This window comes from Argopecten irradians, chromosome 4, assembly GCF_041381155.1.
Source record: "Argopecten irradians isolate NY chromosome 4, Ai_NY, whole genome shotgun sequence".
Taxonomy (NCBI): domain Eukaryota; kingdom Metazoa; phylum Mollusca; class Bivalvia; order Pectinida; family Pectinidae; genus Argopecten; species Argopecten irradians.
Genome location: NC_091137.1, coordinates 36,676,881 through 36,699,965, shown reverse-complemented (window position 1 = coordinate 36,699,965; position 23,085 = coordinate 36,676,881). Strand labels below are relative to the sequence as shown.

Here is a 23,085-nt window from a genome sequence, read left to right as displayed (position 1 = left end):
TTCTTAAAATGTTCACAACCATTTGTTATCATAGTTTTTTATGCCAAGAATGTAGATGATATTGATCATTAGTAAGGCATTTTGAAACATACATTATCATTATGTAATTTGCCGTACGACAGATCAAGAGTGGGATACATGGCTATATGCATACATAGTACACAATTAATGATGGCTTTCGGTTTTGTATTTTGAAAAAGAAATATGTTTATTTAATATTGTTAAAATGATATAAAAAAAAACACCCATAAAACACAACAAACAAAGTTTTATTATGATACACGTATATTTCATAAAAGCCTTTCATCGATTACAAAGTAATGGGGGAGTAACTCTTACGTGACAATTTAATGGTCCACTGTACATAGATATATATATAATATATGGGATTAGCACATATTGGGGAATATTTATGTACCATTTAGAAAATTATAAAGATCAATTTAATAAGTTTAAATCATTTCAAAATAAAGTCTGAGCTGAATCAATATGGTTGAAATTGAAGAAAATAGCAAAACAAACTTCATCCAAAGGTAATAATGCTTATATATACATTATCATTGTACAGCATTAACACTTTTTATTCTGTACATGTCCTAATTAATTAACATTAATAAAGCAACATGTGATGTGGAGCTAATAACGATATGTACTAGTATACATTACAGGTATGTACAGTATATATATTGTCGCCACACAGTGCTTATAATTAGGTGTAACTGTATACAGGTAGCATATTGGATTTGTCTCCACAATGATCTTTTTTTTAATATTAACCTTGATTAATCAACGAGATCCCACTAGGAGATCACAATAACACAAGATTTCATCAAGTATGGTGTAACTTGATTGCGATAATAGAGACCTATTCGATCATATCAGGAGCATGTGTATATTATTTTTAATCACTCTAGCCCGTGAACTTTGGTGTACATTACCATGGGACATCTGATAAGACAAAGTGTCATGTTGGAGGTGATTGTATGCCTGGGGATCTGGATCCACACACGACCACACACACATGGTCACACGCTATCAGGGACGTCACCGAACCCAAATGTCTCAAGAATATGGCACCAACAAACATGTGCACCCCAAAAGATATATGTAATTATAAATAATTATTTTTAACATATATTTATTTGTATCTCACAACTTCTGTAGCCAGTCATGATCATGATCATAAGCCTTAGATTTTCAAAGTCTCAGTATAGGTGTAGTATAAAACCTGAATTAGACTTCGAAGCACTTTAAATATGCAGGGTCAATATTTCGCTGTTTTCTATTGAGAAATATTTAATTTGTAGAGATTAAATTTCACTGTTCACTGATTCCTGTAATTCTTATAATTATAGAACTATTGTTCTTTGGTATGACAATGAGTTTCTCATTATTTTAATTCGCTGGTGTTGAATTAATATTCTCGGATTTCAGTGAAAACATGAATATAGGAAAATATACCACCGGCGAAATTTAATTACCAGCTACTTTAATTTACAGTTTAACATATTAAATATTTAATCAATAAATTATTATATCTAATTATAATATATGTAATTAACCAACCAATATTGAACACAACAAACGTAGGCCCACATATACCTAATAGAACATTAACTATATACCCCCACCAAGTTGCAATTAACTATTTATATTCTGCTTCAAAACTGAAGACTATAGTACTTGTTCTCACCAAATCAAACATGCCAGTAACTTTGTTTGACACTATAGCTAGCTAATAATAGATAGCTTTGCCAACATCTGATGAAACAGTTTTTAAAGAAGATATTAACCTAGTTTTTACAACAGGATCAGGTGTTTATTTTACTTTAATCCATGGACATATGAATCCTCGTCCCTCTAATCATCTTCTGATGTATTGATAGGAGATTAATGGTCATCTCCTGCTGATAAGGATTAATCCGGGATCCGGAATCACAAGATAGAACTTTTACATATGTAGACAGTACTGAATACCTTTGTATAAAACTCCATCTTTATACTTGCAGGTTTTAGCCATGTTATCAGGAATTGTTTCAAATTTGACATTAGTGAGCAATCAATCATAACAATTTTTCAAGTAACTAATTATGCAAATTATCTAGTTTGATCATATAATATATACCATCAAGTTTTAATTTTTGATTGCCAAGCTTAAAAGCTTACAAAAAATAAAACTTGTAGTTAGATTTATTTCATAAAAGATTCATTTAAGATCCTTATACAGCATAAATGGTTTATGAAAGTTTTTTATAAATATCATGATCATTTAATCTTTATAGCTATGATCAGAAATTCAATAAAACAATTTTATCAAATATGCAATTAAATAAACAAATCTAGAGAGTACTACTAGTGCAATATAATATATAGTAATATTCAATATATTGATGGAAACATGATGAATATCTGACCTTTTGTTTTTCCAGATATTCATGAACATCTGTCCTTTCAATTAAAAGTGCAGTTGTTAAACATTTTGTAATTGTCCTTTAATTGTTCCATTCACTTTCCATGATTACACAACAGATATTGTGCTGTTTCTGGCTTTGTTTCCTGTAATCGGCATCATCAATATGACAGCTGGTGCCTCCTGTGGCCAAATACAGTAGTAGTCCCTGGCCACTTATAGGCAGTGACACCAAACAAAGAGAAGAAACATGATGAGCTACTGTACATGTAGATGATGTTGATGAGGGTAGGAGAATATTTATATAATTAGAAGTCAAATACAGCCTGGCCAGCAAGGCTGGGTATCTAGGGCTGCTATATATATAGCTAGTAGTCTACGTGCTAGCAGGGCAGAAGATGTTGGTGATCATATTTATAATTACAGGAGTTTCTAGATTTGGTCACAGCATATGCATGGGCCATAGATAGTCACTGTAGGGGGTGATTGGCCATGCATGCATGGGTGTACTGTGTGGATGGGGGTGAAAGAGAGAATATAGGATGTTAGTGGCTTTCCAGAACAAGGTCCAATCGCAAACTGAAGTGGACAAATTAGAACTGCTGAGAGAGAGACACACAAGATGTGAGCATTCACACACAGTGATCTAGCTTTGACTGATCACACAGTGATCTAGCATTGACTGATCACACACAGTGATCTAGCATTGACTGATCACACACAGTGATCTAGCATTGACTGATCACACACAGTGATCTAGCATTGACTGATCACACAGTGATCTAGCATTGACTGATCACACAGTGATCTAGCATTGACTGATCACACACAGTGATCTAAATCCCTCCCTAATGATACAGTACAGACCATGCGAAATATGATTTTTTTTCACAGGACATTCGGTCTGGTGAACTCTGAATGTTTACCAGACCGGGAAAAATTTCACAGGACATTTCGGTCTGACAAAATTTAACGGTTTACCGGACATTGAGTCTGTCTCTGATATACATTACATGCCTTACAATACTATTACATTTTTATTTCCAGGTGATAAGAGTCTTCCTGTATAGAAGATTAATCCAGCTGTAGTGTTTGGCAATGTTGTCAACAAAATACAACAAAATTTCAAACAGTCATTTCATCCATACCCTTTATTCTTAAAACTATTACTATTTTGGAGCTCCGCCGCTTTTTTGTGACCTGAACTATTTTCGTGATCAACAACAGCCGAGATCTTAGCATTCTTACAACCTGTTACAAAAGTGTTATTACCTCTCAGGTTAGCTGATGTACTCGTATTGTGCATATGATAATGTTCGATGCAGATTTTGCATGTAATTGAGTTAGTGGAGAAATCGAGGTCAAGCCATGGTCTTCCGTCTTGCCACTTACTACTAACACAACGAGAAGGTCGTTTTTCCTCGTACTTCTTGTTAGAAGCCTGTTTTTTAGCTTCTCGTTCCGGTGTTTAAGCCCTACGCTTTAAAGCTTTGACGGGTATAGCCCCGTCGAAATATCGTAACATGGCGGCAGCTATGATAAACTTTCAAGCGTGTTCGGGACCATGACACGGGTAGATTCTAAAACCGGACAGTCGGTCCGGAACTTTACAGTACGGTTCCGGACCGACGGCAAATTAACCTGACATTGTCCGACGGACCGACGTATTTCGCATGGTCTGATATGTACACAGTGATCTAGCATTGACTGATCACACACAGTGATCTAGCATTGACTGATCACACAGTGATCTAGCATTGACTGATCACACACAGTGATCTAGCATTGACTGATCACACACAGTGATCTAGCATTGACTGATCACACACAGTGATCTAGCATTGACTGATCACACATAGTGATCTAGCATTGACTGATCACACACAGTGATCTAGCATTGACTGATCACACACAGTGATCTAGCATTGACTGATCACACACAGTGATCTAGCATTGACTGATCACACAGTGATCTAGCATTGATGATCACACAGTGATCTAGCATTGACTGATCACACAGTGATCTGCATTGACTGATCACACAGTGATCTAGCATTGACTGATCACACACACAGTGATCTAGCATTGACTGATCACACACAGTGATCTAGCATTGACTGATCACACACAGTGATCTAGCATTGACTGATCACACAGTGATCTAGCATTGACTGATCACACACACATGATCTAGCATTGACTGATCACACACGTGATCTAGCATTGACTGATCACACACAGTGATCTAGCATTGACTGATCACACAGTGATCTAGCATTGACTGATCACACACAGTGATCTAGCATTGACTGATCACACAGTGATCTAGCATTGACTGATCACACACAGTGATCTAGCATTGACTGATCACACAGTGATCTAGCATTGACTGATCACACACAGTGATCTAGCATTGACTGATCACACACAGTGATCTAGCATTGACTGATCACACACAGTGATCTAGCATTGACTGATCACACACAGTGATCTAGCATTGACTGATCACACACAGTGATCTAGCATTGACTGATCACACACAGTGATCTAGCATTGACTGATCACACACAGTGATCTAGCATTGACTGATCACACACAGTGATCTAGCATTGACTGATCACACACAGTGATCTAGCATTGACTGATCACACACAGTGATCTAGCATTGACTGATCACACAGTGATCTAGCATTGACTGATCACACACAGTGATCTAGCATTGACTGATCACACACAGTGATCTAGCATTGACTGATCACACACAGTGATCTAGCATTGACTGATCACACAGTGATCTAGCATTGACTGATCACACACAGTGATCTAGCATTGACTGATCACACACAGTGATCTAGCATTGACTGATCACACACAGTGATCTAGCATTGACTGATCACACACAGTGATCTAGCATTGACTGATCACACACGTGATCTAGCATTGACTGATCACACAGTGATCTAGCATTGACTGATCACACTGTGATCTAGCATTGACTGATCAACACAGTGATCTAGCATGACTGATCACACAGTGATCTAGCATTGACTGATCACACAGTGATCTAGCATTGATGATCACACATGATCTAGCATTGACTGATCACACAGTGATCTAGCATTGACTGATCACACAGTGATCTAGCATTGACTGATCACAACACAGTGATCTAGCATTGACTGACACACAGTGATCTAGCATTGACTGATCACACACAGTGATCTAGCATTGACTGATCACACACAGTGATCTAGCTTTGACTGATCACACACAGTGATCTAGCATTGACTGATCACACAGTGATCTAGCATTGACTGATCACACAGTGATCTAGCATTGACTGATCACACACAGTGATCTAGCATTGACTGATCACACAGTGATCTAGCATTGACTGATCACACAGTGATCTAGCATTGACTGATCACACACAGTGATCTAGCATTGACTGATCACACACAGTGATCTAGCATTGACTGATCACACACAGTGATCTAGCATTGACTGATCACACACAGTGATCTAGCATTGACTGATCACACACAGTGATCTAGCATTGACTGATCACACACAGTGATCTAGCATTGACTGATCACACAGTGATCTAGCATTGACTGATCACACACAGTGATCTAGCATTGACTGATCACACAGTGATCTAGCATTGACTGATCACACAGTGATCTAGCATTGACTGATCACACAGTGATCTAGCATTGACTGATCACACACAGTGATCTAGCATTGACTGATCACACAGTGATCTAGCATTGACTGATCACACACAGTGATCTAGCATTGACTGCTCACACAGTGATCTAGCATTGACTGATCACACAGTGATCTAGCATTGACTGATCACACACAGTGATCTAGCATTGACTGCTCACACAGTGATCTAGCATTGACTGATCACACAGTGATCTAGCATTGACTGATCACACACAGTGATCTAGCATTGACTGATCACACACAGTGATCTAGCATTGACTGATCACACACAGTGATCTAGCATTGACTGGTCACACACAGTGATCTAGCATTGATTGATCACACACAGTGATCTAGCATTGACTAATCAAATTAAACATGGACCAATTATCATGGAAATGTATTTGAATTAAACAAATGAAACGAAAACTAGTAATTACATGTACTGCTGACTTTATTTTCCAAATTACTGTTAAACTTCTCTATTTAGACTGGACTCAAACAAATTGCTAGTGTCTAAAATATGATCATGAGTTGCTTATAATTTCATTTTTCATGGAAATATCGATCATTGATTGTGGTGTTGATAACATAGTCAAACAGACCAGACTCAGGTATTCATGCATGCATGTCTGTGTGCAAAAGTGTCACTGTGTTCAAAACAATTGTAACATTTTAGTTTGTAATCTTCTTTTTCCTGATGTCATCATGATCACCTACTTCCAGTCTCCAGATCCCTATACGCATAGCTATACAAAGATAAAAACCTAGATAGACCAGTACATGTATACGTACATGTCTGCACGCACCATCTCGAAAAAGCTTTTTTATTTATAGTATCTATGTAATGTACCTTTTCTTATTTTTCCTTAAAGAAATCACTTGGCATTTATATACATTTAAATTCTGTATAGTATATACTAACATAAAGCAAATGCATGCAATAGCCAAATTAATAAAACTTAATTCCACAACATTTCACAATGAATATATGTGTGAAACAGTTAAATTCTCATAACCTTTCCCTGCTATAGACATCAGTATATATATATATATATGCAAGGCAGTCAGAACATGTTGAATGTCAAAAGTAAATTCAATGCATTCAATGTTGAAATATAACCAAAGTAGACCCATTTTGTAACTGTCACCTTTATCCAAAATCATTTTCATTTTGAATCATTACATTAAAATTTTGTTAACAAAATTGATGAAAAAATGGAAATACACATGAATTAATGTTACCGTCTTTTCAATTGTCTACCGGTATATATGTACGGGCCTTGCTGCAGGATTACAAATTTAAAGACAAAACCAAAATCAATAATCAAATCACTTTATCCTGTAGTTTATAGGTATAGACAATTGCAATTGCAAACAGCCAGCTGAGAGTCAAGTGATGTTGATCTAGATGAAATAAGAAGTATATACCAGCTGGTGTATATATATATACATGTACATGAAAGTAAATCATTTGTGTTTAAATATTTGTCCTAAAATAATGATATCTGGTCAAATGCAAGTAGCATGTCATAAATAATCAATCTTTAACATCTTGTCTTTCAAATCATTTTTGAATATTTGTTGATCTCCACCTAACATCTTGTCTTTCAAATCATTTTTGAATATTTGTTGATCTCCACCTCGAACTCTGGGTCATGAGTTTGAATCAGATTCTAACAGAATGATATACCCGGTACATGTATTTGAAATAAATACAGAGGATGCACTGTTGCGAGGACTCGCATTGTATTCTGGAACTCATTGATTTTGTCTAGGACTCGTGGAGAAAAGAATCCTATATAAATTGCTCAATCCCTTTATATTTAGGGGTATATATAGAGCTAGCAGCTAACCAATGGTCGGCCATATATGGTAAATTATAGTCTCCCACAACCCAGTACTGCCAACTTTCCTCAACCTTCTAAACCAAACATGTCCTTAAATGACCCTGCCTGTTATAACCAATATAATTAACAGGACATTAATTGAAATAAACGATTCAAATCATTATGATCATAATTTCTTAATGAGATAAAGAAGTGAAAAAGAAAGTACCGCATGAGTACCGGTATATATTATAATTTACAGAAATACTTTCATCATTTTGTTCTTTGAATTCGTTGTGAAAGGTTAAGTTGTGGCTTGTTATTTTTTGTAATTTGCCACAAAAGTAACAAGACATTATGTTATTAAATATTGATAAAGCCCATAATTTCCCACTGGACCAAAGATTTATCCACTATCCCCCTTTCATCAGATGCATCAAACAATTCTGTGTATAGATGAAGAAACAAGAGATTCTCCTATAGATTAATATTTAGGTCAGTATAAATATACCCCTACAGCAGGTGGTTTGGGAATCTTTCCATCTGCACTAGCTGCCTCACATCCATGTCAGACCAGTTTCCCTTCATGTCTCAAGTTTCATAATCACATCAGACTGATAGCTAGGGTACAAACATAATGTAATTTGTCCAATGTCAGAGATTTGTTTGAAACTAATTGCATAATTTGAAACCTACCACAATGTGATAAAAAATACGAATATAACCACTCTTGGCATTTATATGTGATGGTGAGCGAAGAATTATTCATATTGTAGTTATCCAATTTGTAGATCTATATATAAGCTGTATATATCAATAGTGACAAGCTGCGTGTATATATTATAAAGTTGATTAGGAATTTACAAATCTAGACAGGTCGCAGTCTCCCAGAGACAAAACTCATCAAGTAAATTTCATAGCTAGAGACAGAGGCCATGGCTGTTGGCAAATCTACAAGCATATGCATGCAGCTATAAGAATATTAATGTTTATAATAGCTAGGTCATTCCGACATATAAACCTAATTTGAGGAATTTGGTGTTGATTAAATTACTTTTAATTATTTTCGTTATTCTGACTACTAGTTTACTATTCCTGTAGTTTTCCACTAAACAGAACAGCTATGATGAATGATTAGGCATTGATTACTATCATAAGACACATGGGATGGGATGGCTGTGATTTCAGTACTGTAATTACCTCATTCCCTCCCCCAGTCAGTGGCACATTTGTCTAACTGGCATGTGTGTACTAGGGGGATGCTGATCATACCTATCATTGTAGACTACACAGGAAAGGGGTGTCAGGGGAACATCTCAAAACCAAACTCAGTGTAGCTTGAGGGCAGATTGAATGATTCGAAGTTGTCAGATGGGGATCACTTTCATGAACCATTACAGGCCAACTTCACTAAAACTTATTTGTTCTCACAGCTGCCTTCCATCAATTAATAACAAATATTCATAAAATACAGTATTAACCTAATAATTAATAAATTAAGACCCCCAGGGCAAAATTGAGTCCTTTCTTATTAATACACATTCATATGCATTCTAATTGTATATATCATGTTCATTGTAGGGGAAGAACATTATATATGATGCACACATCTGTCAAAAATACTAAAGACCTATTACTCTAATAACAGTCAAATGATATGAATAAAACCCAAACTAGACTAGTAATTATAAGTATAAATGTACACAACGTTTAACTGATTTGGGACATTGTATATATCTGTGACAGTGATTTGGGATAATATTTTGTAACCAATTTGCATTTGGATATACATGTATATCGATTTTTAAGTATTTTGACTGGCTGCGATGCTAATCCAGGATTTCAGGCACATGTAACAAACTTTCTAACCTGATTCTATATTTTAATCTTGCAATGAAATAAATTCATATTTGAGGTGAACTATTGTAGACCGTCCCTATTGTTAAAATTTTGTTATGGTTTTGACAGATATTCATTTTTTTATAATCAATCATAAATGAATCATTTGACTTCTTTAAAAAAAAATCATATTAAGACAAACAAATAGCTGCAACTGCATATTAATAGGTACACATGACATACTGAGCACAGTATTGTACATTGCTAGGTATTAAACTATCTTTTTTCCCCTATTTAAAGTAGGGCTGGGTATTGGAAGGTCTAAAACGATATGTATTGACAATACACTGGACCTTTTTTTCAAATTCAGTTGACCATTGAGTTTTGACTATTGTGACAATAAAAGACAATTTTGATAAAACATTCCATAACCAGGAAAAAATCTAGCAAACATTTGATTCCGTTTATCATCTGTGTTAATTAATTGCTGTCAATTCGTATTTTAGTTATGAAAAGGCATTTCTAATCCATCCTATGTCTATAACGAAAACAGTAGGGGGAGTTGTTAAAACAATACAGCAATATACAGCATGTTTGTGTATCGATATTTGATACACTGCTGAAAACCGATATGTATCAGTATATTGATATATTGATCCAGCCATAATTTAAAGACAATTCTCAATATATAATATATTACCTTTAGTACAGTTCACATGCATAATTTCATACTACTTCATTAAATAACTACAATAATCAATTTCATAAAACTGTAAAATTGTTATTATCCCATGAACATTTTGCCAAATCCTAGTGCTCATTACCTTTTGTAGATAAATCATAGATCAATTCTTTCTTACTGACAGAATACATATAAGCATGACTGCCCCATTTTTCAACACGACTGGGTATTTAAATATGAAGAGGCCATGATTAAGTTACACACATATTATCAATACACTATCTAGAGGATAGATATATCTTACAGAAAAAAATCCAGTACTCCTTCAAAAGTGGTAAAGATTGGGACCACCAGTCCAGGTTATGCAAGTCTGGTAATGAAGTGAATAATTAATGGTGATGATTAGGGTTTATCTGCTGACCAAAATTATTAAAACTGTCCCTGCCTCATGCATGCACATTAACCAAAATGTCAAAATGTACCATTCGTTCCATGCCCCCCCCCCCCCCCCCACCTCCCCTCCCTATTTTATTGAAACTAGTAAAAGGAAAATTCTATTCTAAATATATAAAAAATATCGCTAAGTAAGGTAGGTAATCTTTTCTCTTTGTATTTGTTTATCAAAATAAAAAAGAATTTGCTGTGGAGGTTCAAATAACATGTTAGTTATTTTTGATAGGCATTGATATAATTATAGCATAAATATAATCATAAATAATGTATTTCCATTTGCATCTTTTGTTATCTTAAATAACTGTTATTAATTAAGCTCTCTAAAAGTATTCATAGTCATATTACATGGTGTCACTGTGATTTAAATATTGTGTGTATTCTCTCCGTCTAGTTTTGAGACGACCCACCATAGGCCTAGCATCACTGACGTAAATTCAGCATCCTGCGTGTGGCGTGTCCATTGTGTACAGTGTTGATGGTAAACTTTATTATGACTTGTCAAACGTCTAAATAGATATACCGTCATTAAAGACATTTACGTTATAATAAACCAAATGTTATATCATTGTCTGGTAGCATATGTAGAAAGTATCGTATATCTGAATGTTTTAGAAAAGTTCATCAAAACATTGCACGAATTTCCACGTAAAAGGACCGGAAACTTTCACTTATTTTGTTACTTTACCTTCCCTCCAGATCCAATGGCAGTGTCGGGTCGTACACGTTCGTTGAATCCATTATCGTAGTAGTTACTTAGTCTTCATTTTCAAGTAATATGCAGTTTACATCCTATCTTAGTCATGTTGTGAACATTTCCATATGAGCGCTAAAATCAAAACTGTTTATAATACATTGGAGCATGCGCAACATAATGCGGAACTCCTCTATTTCTTGATGGTCTCTAAAGTAAAGTAACAAGAGATTCCGACAGCTTTCTTTCTTTGACATAAGGGAGGTAACTCGTTCAAAGATATGTAGGATAAACTCTTCACATTGTTCAAAATAATTTTATTTGTATATTGCATTTTTTATATGAAAATAACCATATACACCATTAGAACATGTCTGTATTTTCTAATTAAATCAAAATAAAACTTCAAACATAAAAAAAACGTAAAAAATTTAAATAAATTACAATTATTTTTAAAATTTCTGAATTCCCTAATTATATCTAGGATATATCTGTCATTTTCAATTTTTGATGTTAATGAATATGATACATGAAACATGTAAGTATTGCCTTAAAACATTAAATGGTTTGTTGTTTTTTCTTTAAATATACACAACACATAAATGCATATATCAAACATTACTTATGTATTAAACAAGTTTTAAATTATTAAAATATAAAAAAAATTCTACCACATTACTTTAAAAAATCTTTATAACTGTTACTTATAAGGTAATTTAAAGAAATCAATTCACACAACACTATTCTAAATTTAACTTAAGAACAATTGACAATCTTAACTGCAAAAAAAGTAATGATTATACTATTTTTATGGAATAAATATGGTATTTAAAAATACCGGTGAGCTTTTTTGCAAACATTTTGAGGAAAAAACAACAATACACCATTATTTGTGAGAAGCAAACAAAACAATATCAGTGTCAAAATCTAAATCACAATGATCGAATAACTGTAATTTTTCTTGGTTACACAAGTTTGAACTACATCAATCAACAAAGATGAGCACTTCCTAATAAATCAATAAAATCCAAAATTTAACAATTCAGCAAATATAAATAAAATCAAAAATCATAATTTCATCTTTTCAACATTGAAAATTCCATCGGTATTCAGCACATTTAACATTTAATTGTTGCCTACAAGGCCACATTGCAACATTTAAGAAGGAGAAAAATGTCTATCATTAACAAAAGGTCATCAGTGTTAGCGTAAATGTACCATAAAGTAATACAATATTGGCTCACTTTTTTCTTAGAGGATCTTCAAAGGAAACCCACAAATGGACGTTTTTTGAACATGGATGAATTGAAGTAACATATTATATTGATTTAGTAAACATTTTTTTAATAAAAAAAATCCACCGCCGACAGAGCATAAATGATATTCATCATTTGAACAATAATTGGTGTTTAATCGGGTGTATATATATATGATTAACACAAAAAATAATATAAAATAATTTACTTCGCCTTTGGTGCATGCGCAATCAGTACTTCATTCCATATAGGATATAGTGGCACAGAATTTTTTCGGGATGCAATTAATTATTTTTTTATATTTTTAAACGTGAAGTAAAATTAGAAGCTCAAACTTTTCAATGGTGGTAATGGTCTAAAGTAAGTAACTTTTGTAACTGAAGAAAAATACTAAATCGTCTGCTCCTGTTTTAATAGTGAAAAAAATACCATTTGTCAGCGGTGGAGCATCTTTAAAGAAAAAAATAATAATTTTTTAAATCATTTTTTTTTTAAATTTTTCTATGGGGGGACATATCCATTTTTTGTACATGTATCGCTATTTGTATACTTATCCTCACTATAATGGCTTGTTTTTTAACCGGATAAAAATCCAACATGACACATGTATTATTATATCTCTACAACAATAATCAAATTAAATTAAAAAATCTGGTAGCATTGGTCTTCAAGGGTTTTCTCCCAACTAACCATTTAACCCAGAATATAGCACACGTATGGACACCGTTTTTACATCATAATTATGTAAAGTCATTTGAGCAAACAAGAATCTTTCTTTAAAACTCCATTTGAGCAAAAAGCGTAAGAAAAAATGTTCATGTATTCAACTAACTACAAGTGCATAAAGATATACATGTTTATTTAAATTATTTGTATAAAAGTATGAATTACTCAGCATGTATCATATAAAAGCCCAATACAATTGATGAAAAAGGGTTTCACAAAAGTTATGTATAAAATGTACAAAATAGATGTATAAGATACAAAGATATACACCATCAAGAATCTCTTTAATATAAGCTGCTTTGGGCACAATATACACTGTACATGTACTCTTTTAAATCTGTTAGAAATGAAAAGTTTTTACTATTAAGTCAATTACGACAAATAAATTTAAATAATTAAATCTTCATAATTAAAGATTTGTACTTCAAAAAAATCAAAAGTTCTTAGAAAATTTACAAGAGATCCCAGAGGGATCTTGGCGCCCACCAAAGAATGATCTGGGTCTGACAATGGAAAGAGGGATCTTTTCCCTGCTTTTCAAACTTTTTCAAACACACTATATATATAAAATTTGAGACAGATCGCTACAGTACTTTCTAAGAAATAGCGATAACAAACTTTAAGTATCAAAATCCAAGATGGCCGCCTGTCGACCATCTTGTTCACCGATTGGTCCCAAAATGCAATATGCACAACTAGGGTCCTAGGGGAACCTGTATATGGAATTTGAGAGAAATCCCTTCTGCACTTTTTGAGAAATAGCGGTAACAAACTTCAACTATCAAAATCCAAGATGGCCGACTGTCGGCCATCTTGTTGACCGATCGGTCCCAAAATGCAATATGCACAACTAGGGTCCTAGGGGAACCTACATATGAAATTTGCTAATGTATAGGTAATGAGTATCTATTGTGGAACAGGTTACATATATACATGAATATTTTATCAGTTACTGGCGTAGCCTGGAGGCCCTACCCATAATTCCTAGCGGTGGGTTAGGCTTAGACTGGTTCCCGCCTCAGTTACCTCCCTTACGTACGCTTCACTGAGGACCAGTAGCGAGAAACCATCTTGAGCGAGAATTCCTACTCCAGAGTGCCCATCATTTCTGCGCATGATTTGTCATCATGGAGACGGCTACTTCCGTTAAGAGAAATAACGTCATTAAAGTCGTTCCTATAAGCACCCTAAACTCTGTTCGCACGAAATAATTTCAAAACTGAAAACCTAATTTACTTTTGTTTTTGTATTGTTCAAATGAATTATTTATTCTTTAGGTTAAGATCCGTCGCTTCGTGCGTAAAGGGGTTTCCTACGTCTAAAAAAAGTGATGCCAGCGAACCGGATATGTAGATTGACCAATCAGAAAAATCATCATGGTTACCCGCTACCGGTCCCTAGTGAGCGGAGCGCAGCCTGGCGGAGAGTAGAGAACTAAGGGAAGGGAACCAGTCTGGGATAGGTTAGGAATTATGGGTAAGGCCTCCAGGCTATTACTAGTGGCGCTATCAGGACTGCATGGATATACAGTGTACATTCTAGAATATACATGTATCTTTAATTATTTTTTCTCTTATATAGTATGAGATGTTGTGCAGTACAAGGATAAAATCAAAAATTAAATGAAAATGTACATTTTACTTTTCTACCAAAGACAATATTATGAGTATTACTATGTTGTAACAACTTCAAGTGTTCTGATCTACAAATTGAGTATTTGAATCGAAAATGAAGCGAGTCTTATTTCAGAAAAATGTTAATCTTATGCTGTTTCTTCATAATACCATAATTAAGATACATAATTGCAGCAATAATATATAAGGATAAGACATTTAATTAAGTTACCGCGGTAATACATGTATATATACCTGGTATGTGTATTATAAAAAAATAGTATAAAGATTATTTATTGTTTTTAAAGTGAGTAGTCGGGAAAAGAAAATCAGCGTAAATGCTTTCATTGGTACTCCAAGAGTCCTTACATATCAAAACTACGGTCAAGTGCTACTTATCTTATAAAGTATTGTCCATTTTGATCAATGAAACTTTGGAAAAGCCCCGTATAAATTTAGCATAGTTCTATAAATACATTGCCCAACTCTTTGAAAGCAAGGCTGCATGGAAATGTGAACACGGATATAACCAGTCGGGAGGACGTTTTAGGATTCCTATACTATAAATTAATTTCTTCACATTCAGAGCGATTTCGATTGGAAATTTTATTTTGCTATTTCATAAGAAACTATACTGAATATCTTAACACCATTTTTACCGACTTTAGCCTTCCTTTGCCCAACTATTCACTTTAAACAGCACTGGGAATAAACAATCACAAATGAATTATATTGTTGATATTGAAAAAAAAAAACTTTTTATAAGATACTGATCAATTCATAAAAGCTAAATAGCATAACATTTTGTTAAACCTATTTAAAATTACTTGAGAACAATCTAATAAAAAAAATGTATTAGCACTTTAATTAATATAATTACTTTGTAATGGCAACAAGTAACACAGAGTTATCTACCTTAGATTACAACTTCTGAAAAAATCTTATTGAGCACTTTCAGAAATATTAGGACCTATAATGTACCCAGGTAGGGTACAAAAAAAAAAAAAAATGCTGTGAAGTCCAACAGGAATTTTCAAGAAATCTGTGCAAAAAGTGTATATATTATTTTCAGCCAAAAATCATTCTTGTAATGCTATCTATACAGTATATTGTATATGTATGTCATACAGGAATACAACTGGAGAACTGATTTCAAGTAACTTCTCATGTCAAAATCATGTCAAATCGTGTCAAAATTGCAGTTACACGAAAACCATGTCAACATACTACTAAATCTCACTATTAAATCTGAGGATAAACAAATCTTCAGAGTAAAAATATAAAATTGGGAAATATTGCAAATTCAGTTATGCCATATAAAAGAAAAAATGTTCCTGAAAACATGAAATGAAACGTTAAATATGATGAAAATTTTGAAGCTACTAAAACGAATGTACATATCAGTATAATTATGTCTTCCTTCTATTCATTTGAGAATAAATGATGAAGTAAAACCTATATACTAAAATTAGACAACCCCCCTTCTCCCTGAGAAGAAATAGAGGTAAAAATGAAGAGGGGATTTATATGCAGACAATACTGTATATAGATCTGCCTGATTATACAGATCTATTGGGCTGCCATATTGGATTTTGAATGTCTGTCATTGTTGTGAAAGTTGTCAGTCAAATGGCAATAGCAAGATGCTCTATAGTAAATAAAGAAAAAAGGCGGGGGTCTTATTTGTGGGAGGGGTCTTATTAGTTGAAGGAGGTCTTATTAGGGGGAGGAGTCTTATTTGCGGAGGGGTCTTGTTTGCGAGAGGGGTATTATTTGTTGAGGGGGGCTCATATTAGTGGGAGGAGTTTTATTTGCAGGAGGGGTCTTGTTTCGGGAGGGGTCTTATTTGATAGGGTGTAGGAGAGGGGGGGGGGGGTCTTATTAGTGGGAGGAGTCTTATTTGCAGAAGGGATCTTATTTTTGGGAGGAGTCTTATTTGCGGTGCAATACGACAATACCCAAAACCACATCCATTAATTAGTAAGTAACCTTATCCCAGTTTAAATACCAGATTTATGTTTTGGTTACATAGTATAGCAAATTGCCCCAGATGTGAAAGTTAAAAGGCATTAATACCACTCATAGTTAAAACGTGCTTAGTAAATAAATGATAAAAAGGTTTGTTTTAATTGAGGACTAGAATCAACTGTTGGTGAATGGATAAATATAAAAATCTTTGTGTAAAAAACATACCGGTACAATACAGACAGGAACAGTATAAGTTATAAATGCAATCTGATTAAAATACAGATCCTATCACTAAGTTGGATAAGAGGATCTGACAACATCCAATTAGGGGTCACATTCTGGTAACCTTTGAAAATACCAATCAAAGTGCTACTGCCAGAATCTTGACTCAGGGCGATTAGTTTGGAAAAGCTGTTTGAATTATTTTCATGTATCGTAGTCATCTCGCCCAAAGAGCACAACAAAGATAAATGAATATGTATACTGGGATAAAATGGAGTTTTCAACTGACAAAGGTCATCCAAACATGACCCTTTATGGGATGTTGTCAGATCCTCTATTGAACGGAGCGGTTATAAGGATCTGTATTGTAATCAGATTGGTTATAAATGGTAAGGCTAATCAAGGTCATTGTCAAATTTGTTTGACAGGTATGTGTATAAATGAGAATATCTGAGTTGCTGTCTGACAAATCATTTTGTTCTGTCACTGATGAAATTCAGAAATCTATCTGCATAGATATCAGGAGGTACTGTAGAATGATCCGAAGTCCAATTTTTCAGTGTTTTTATCACACGAGCCACTCGCTGTCTGCATTCATATTGTGTGAAGAAATCAATAATTCCAACATAGTACCTATAATCCTCACCGTCAATCACATGTAACGGGTTCTGACAGTTTGGTAAAAGTCGTAAATTAGAAGGTTGGTAAGTTTTGGACTCCATGGATTGAATAAGAAGATTTTTAAGGCTACAAGTTCTTTTGTTGATATGGAAACTTGTCTGTCTTTTTGGAATGTACTTTTCTGAAAATTCTGTTTCAGTTACCTCCCCTGTTGTATTATCTGATGAAGATTGTTCCTCTGGAGCCTCTGGAACTATGGGTTTCATCTCTATTTCCCAGGATGACGCTCCAACTTTTTTCACAGTACAGTTATCTCTCATTGGACTCACAGAGTTCCGTGAAACACGTTGCATGGACCTGTTAATTATAAAAAGATATGTATTTTAATTTCTCTAATACTTTATAGGCATATTACAAAGTTATCTGCCCCTATAGGTAGGTATTGATTGTGACATCATATGTTTGCGAGTATAACGTCATATTTTTCAGAGAAAACAACATAATTTTTGCTCACAAAGTTGATACCTGCCCACAGGGGAGATAACTCTGTAATCGGCAAGGAAGGAATACCTATGGATGTAATACTGGTTAATCCCATGCAATACACTTATGTTGTCGGAGGCTGCAAAGGGAATTGCATTAAATACATCACACATTTTTCTTTGAACTTATTTCAAAATAGCAGGATATCATTATTGTAAAATTGAAATAAAAACATTGAGGGATGAGAGAAAAATACTCTTTAATATCTGGCAAGTCTTGGGTTTAACAACATTTTGTGGACCCTGACAGATAGCATATCCCTATCCTTGATATCTAGATATGAAAGCCTTTTACCTAGTATTGTGATAAAATAGTTATGATTGAACGATAAAGATACTCTATAGCCAGTTATTTTCTTGCACATGGATCTGATCTTGAAAATTTCATCCACAAATTATTGCGACATGGTTATATCATAATATACCCTGGAGGCCAGATTGCAAAATTCTAAAATTGCAATATATTAATTTTTTTTCTGTCTTTTTTTTTTTTTTAGCTGAAATCATGAAAATTTTACCCTGCATAAATATCTCAATCTTGTAAGGAAAACATTACAATGATTTCATGATTATATGCATTAGAGAGAAATATCTCAATCTTGTAAGGAAAACATTACAATGATTTCATGATTATATGCATTAGAGAGTGAGTTTTTCCAGAAAATGTATAGTTTCTGGAAGCTAAACTGTTTGGATCTTGTATTATGACATAAAATGGCTTTTGAGAGAGACCTGTAATGGTGTCAATTGATCAGTTTATCATCCTATTAACTGATAAGGATATTTAAGGATTTACAAGGTTTAGATGTTAGATGAAAGCAGCTCAGTGCCCAGAGAAAAAAGCATGACCAGCGGTCAGAACCTGGCAACTACTCCACATGCGATTCAAACTCACGACCCAGAGATAGTGGGCTTGTGAGGACAACTCAATCATTTGGTTATAATGGTCCCAACTTGTAAAAGTACATCAGGCTAGGACTTGTAATCCCAGTTGGTATATTGGGTTACAAATCCATATGACGAAGTACATTAAGTTGGCAAGGTTTTACAATAATCTGGCAGTTATTGACGTTCAGTATTCTGAAATGATATGGGCACCAGAGGGAGAGGATCAACAAAATATACTATTTTAACCTATAACATAAATTACATTTAAAAGTGGTGAAATAAACATTCATAATACAGTGTAGCACAAATGTCTAGTAGATATGATCCATGTATAAGTAGCTGCATGAGTAGTTAAGATGTATCGTCATATTTTCACAAGCCCTCCACCTCTGGGTCACAAGTTCGAATACCAAGTGTGGTAGTTGTCAGGTACTGACTGTAGGCCAGTGGTTTTTCTTAAGATACTCCAGCTTTTCTTAAATTATTATATAGTGTATATATGTAGTCTAAATTGCATAATACATTTAAAATCAAAATCATCAGAAATAATTCTAGATAGAAAATATTGTAATAGCAATACTGTTCTCTGGCTGTGACATCATATACTATAAAAGCTATAGACAGACTGCCTGATATTATATAGCCAAAATAGGGTATCGTATATCTAGTTTGATTACATACCGGACACCTCAGAGATCAAAACAATAGACTAAATACATGATACAGAAAGACCAATCACAAGATCAATGGACAAATATTTCAAATTGATATTTAATCTTTTTTGTTTAAATATCCTATCTGTGAGACATCTTAACCACCTGTGTTCATTGAACCTTTAAAACAGTCCTTTTATTATCAAACAATCAATCCAATATTGTTTATCACGTATGTCTCAAGAGGTGGTACAAATATGTAGTACAATATTGTATATAAACTTGCCAATCATTAATGTACAGGATTTGTATATGGTAAAATGAACTTGAGTTGCTTGAATAGTTTATGGTTATGAATTATGATTTTGCAGTTCGTCAGATGAAATTTGATACTTTACACAGTAACAGGTACTGTGGAAGAACATTTTATGGCATGTGGAACACCAGTTACCATAGAGCAGACAAAACAGAGCAGACGACACACATTTGGCAGACAGCACTAAGTTTGGAAAAGGAACTTTCAAATACATTTTCTGAATAACTCAAAACATTGCAATGGTTGCAGGATTTGTGAATGGTAAACTTCAATTCAACGTGAGAAAGGAACACTCATGATTTTACAAAACAGTATGGAATTTATGACATTGAACAAATCCAAACAAGGTAAATTATTTGATTCTTGACTTTTGATGTGATGTGGGTTTTTATTTATTCTTTAAAAACAAGCTTTTGGAATTTTTAAAATACGACCATGGCAACCTTCAACACCATTCTTCATATGAAGAAGCCACTGAGAGGGAAAGGTGTTTCAAAATGTCCTCGCCATGTTCCCATGGAAGTGGTTTTCACATGTCACGATTGTGAAGGTGAACTTATCTGTACAAAATGTGCAAAATCATTACACCAATCTCACAAATTTGAGCATATGACAAAATATATCTCAGCCAAACGAGAAAACATTCAACTCTATGCCCATAACCTGGAGTCCAGAGAAATGCCTCAAATACAACGAGAGATGGATGCAATTCAAGTTCAACTGAAGGAAAACACACAGCATTTCGACAGTGTTATAGCATCAGTGAAACTTCGAAGCAAGGAATTCCGTGCAGAGATTGTGAAGGTGACACGAAAATTCATCATGACATGCAAAAAACTTGAAAAAGAAAACGCAGAACTTTTGAAAAAGTACAAAAATGAACTCTATTCAAACTATGTGAAATTGAATTCAAAGCTTCAGGAGTGCAAACGCTCCATCCAATCAACAAACAGTGCTTTAGTGTTTGACCTAGAAAGAGAATTAAGGTATCGGAAACTGGAAATAGTGCGGCCAAAACCTCCAGAGTTAAGTACAGCTGCATTCCAACCACGTCTATTTCCATTAGATAAGATGGAGAAGATGGTAGGGTCTCTGACATTGGTAGATCCCGCGGGAGTCACTGAAGCCAAGGTTCTAGTAGCCGAGCCAGAATTGGCCCCTCATAATTATCAAGTCTATGATAAAACAATGGAAGCCAAATTTGAAATTTCTTCCAACATAACATCAATGGCCATCTCTTCCTACAACAAGGCTTGGGTATCCTATGATACAAGCACAGAGGTGATCGGGATTGACATGCGTGGGAAAGTAAAGCAGACAATTGAACAGGACTTGATGATTGACGATATCAGTCTGGCTCCGATCACAGGTAACCTGTGGATGTGCTGTGAATCTGACCTCAGTATCCGTGAAGTCATAAAAGGAAAGACGCCCACACTCAACGGACGAATCAGATTTCACACCAAAGATCGGCCATGGTGCCTCTGTGTCACCCATGACAATGCCGTCGCCGTAGGAACTAAGGGTGAGATAACTCTTTACACACCAGATGGAACCACTCTCAGGACATCAGGATTTGATTCGGAGGGAAGAAATGTTGTGGTGGAACCAAATCACATAAAAACGTGCCCTCTGACTGGTGACCTTGCCATCTGTGACCTTGATGACATCACATGTGGTGGTAATGACAGTCCGTTTGTCGTTGTCTTGGACAAACATCTCAAGTCAAAGTTTCGTTATGAACGTGACACACCACTAGGAGGTGAGAATCAGGTCTTAACCTCAACAGCAAGATTTGTGACCTCAACTGCCACGCTGCAATCGGCATTCATGCCACTCGATGTTTGCTACGACTACCGTGGCCACCTTCTGATTGCCGACTACGACAACAGGTCCGTCCTTCTAGTCAGTGGCAGTACCGGACAGTTTCTCACCAAACTGCACCTAGATGACCTTCGTCCTGGTGCTCTTGCCTTACAAGCAGACGGTAAACTTTGGATTGGTTTTCCAGAGGAAAAGATCATCAAGGTCATAAAGTACAAACTGGCTATGAATAACCAGATCTGACATAGGATTCTGTTTCTGATACATGGATGGTGCATCAATGCCATTGGTTAACTCTGCGAAAATCATAAGTGAAACTGGATCTTGACCTTGACATAATCTATTACTGAAAGCTTTAGGCAAGTGATAGTGTTTCAGTAGAAAGTTGCTTTACAAAATTCTGAAACTAGATCTTTAGCAGGGAATCGTGTTTAGAGAAGGTGAGGAACTAGACTGTGATATGTTTATGACTTGTTTATAACTTGGCTATTCAGTCATGTCTATAAATTTCACATGAAAATCATGACATAAGTGTTGTTAAACATTATTGTGATGTACAGTGTATTTAATGTAGACATAATATGACCATTTCATTCATAAACTTCCATTCATAAATTCCCTTTTCATTGAATAATATTCCTTTGGACCAATCAGTAGTCATGGGAAGACTGCCTTCTGATTGGTAGAATACACAGAGTGTTATATAATACACAGCCCATCTAGGTCAACTGTTGCCTGCTGGTGACTTCTCTGTCCAACTTACGTAATCTCTGTTAATGATAATTTAAATTGGACTTACTATCTAAGGCTTATAGACATAAGAGTTTTAAAGTAAACTAAT

General features: G+C 34.7%; 2 protein-coding genes across 9 annotated transcripts in view; both read right to left on the bottom strand.

The window, feature by feature from the left end:
* The window catches only part of LOC138321519 (myomegalin-like), a 77,606-nt gene extending 65,808 nt beyond the window's left edge, over positions 1-11,798 (bottom strand). For all 7 annotated transcript variants that reach the window (XM_069265259.1, XM_069265260.1, XM_069265258.1 and 4 more), the window contains exon 1: positions 11,610-11,798. In XM_069265259.1, the coding sequence (XP_069121360.1) occupies positions 11,610-11,662 (53 nt within the window). In that variant the 5' untranslated portion in view covers positions 11,663-11,798. The remainder of the gene's footprint in view (positions 1-11,609) is intronic.
* Positions 11,799-14,480: 2,682 nt separating this feature from the next.
* The window catches only part of LOC138321517 (phosphatidylinositol 4-phosphate 5-kinase-like protein 1), a 23,520-nt gene continuing 14,915 nt past the window's right edge, over positions 14,481-23,085 (bottom strand). For both annotated transcript variants that reach the window (XM_069265255.1, XM_069265256.1), the window contains exon 10: positions 14,481-18,378. In XM_069265255.1, the coding sequence (XP_069121356.1) occupies positions 17,871-18,378 (508 nt within the window). In that variant the 3' untranslated portion in view covers positions 14,481-17,870. The remainder of the gene's footprint in view (positions 18,379-23,085) is intronic.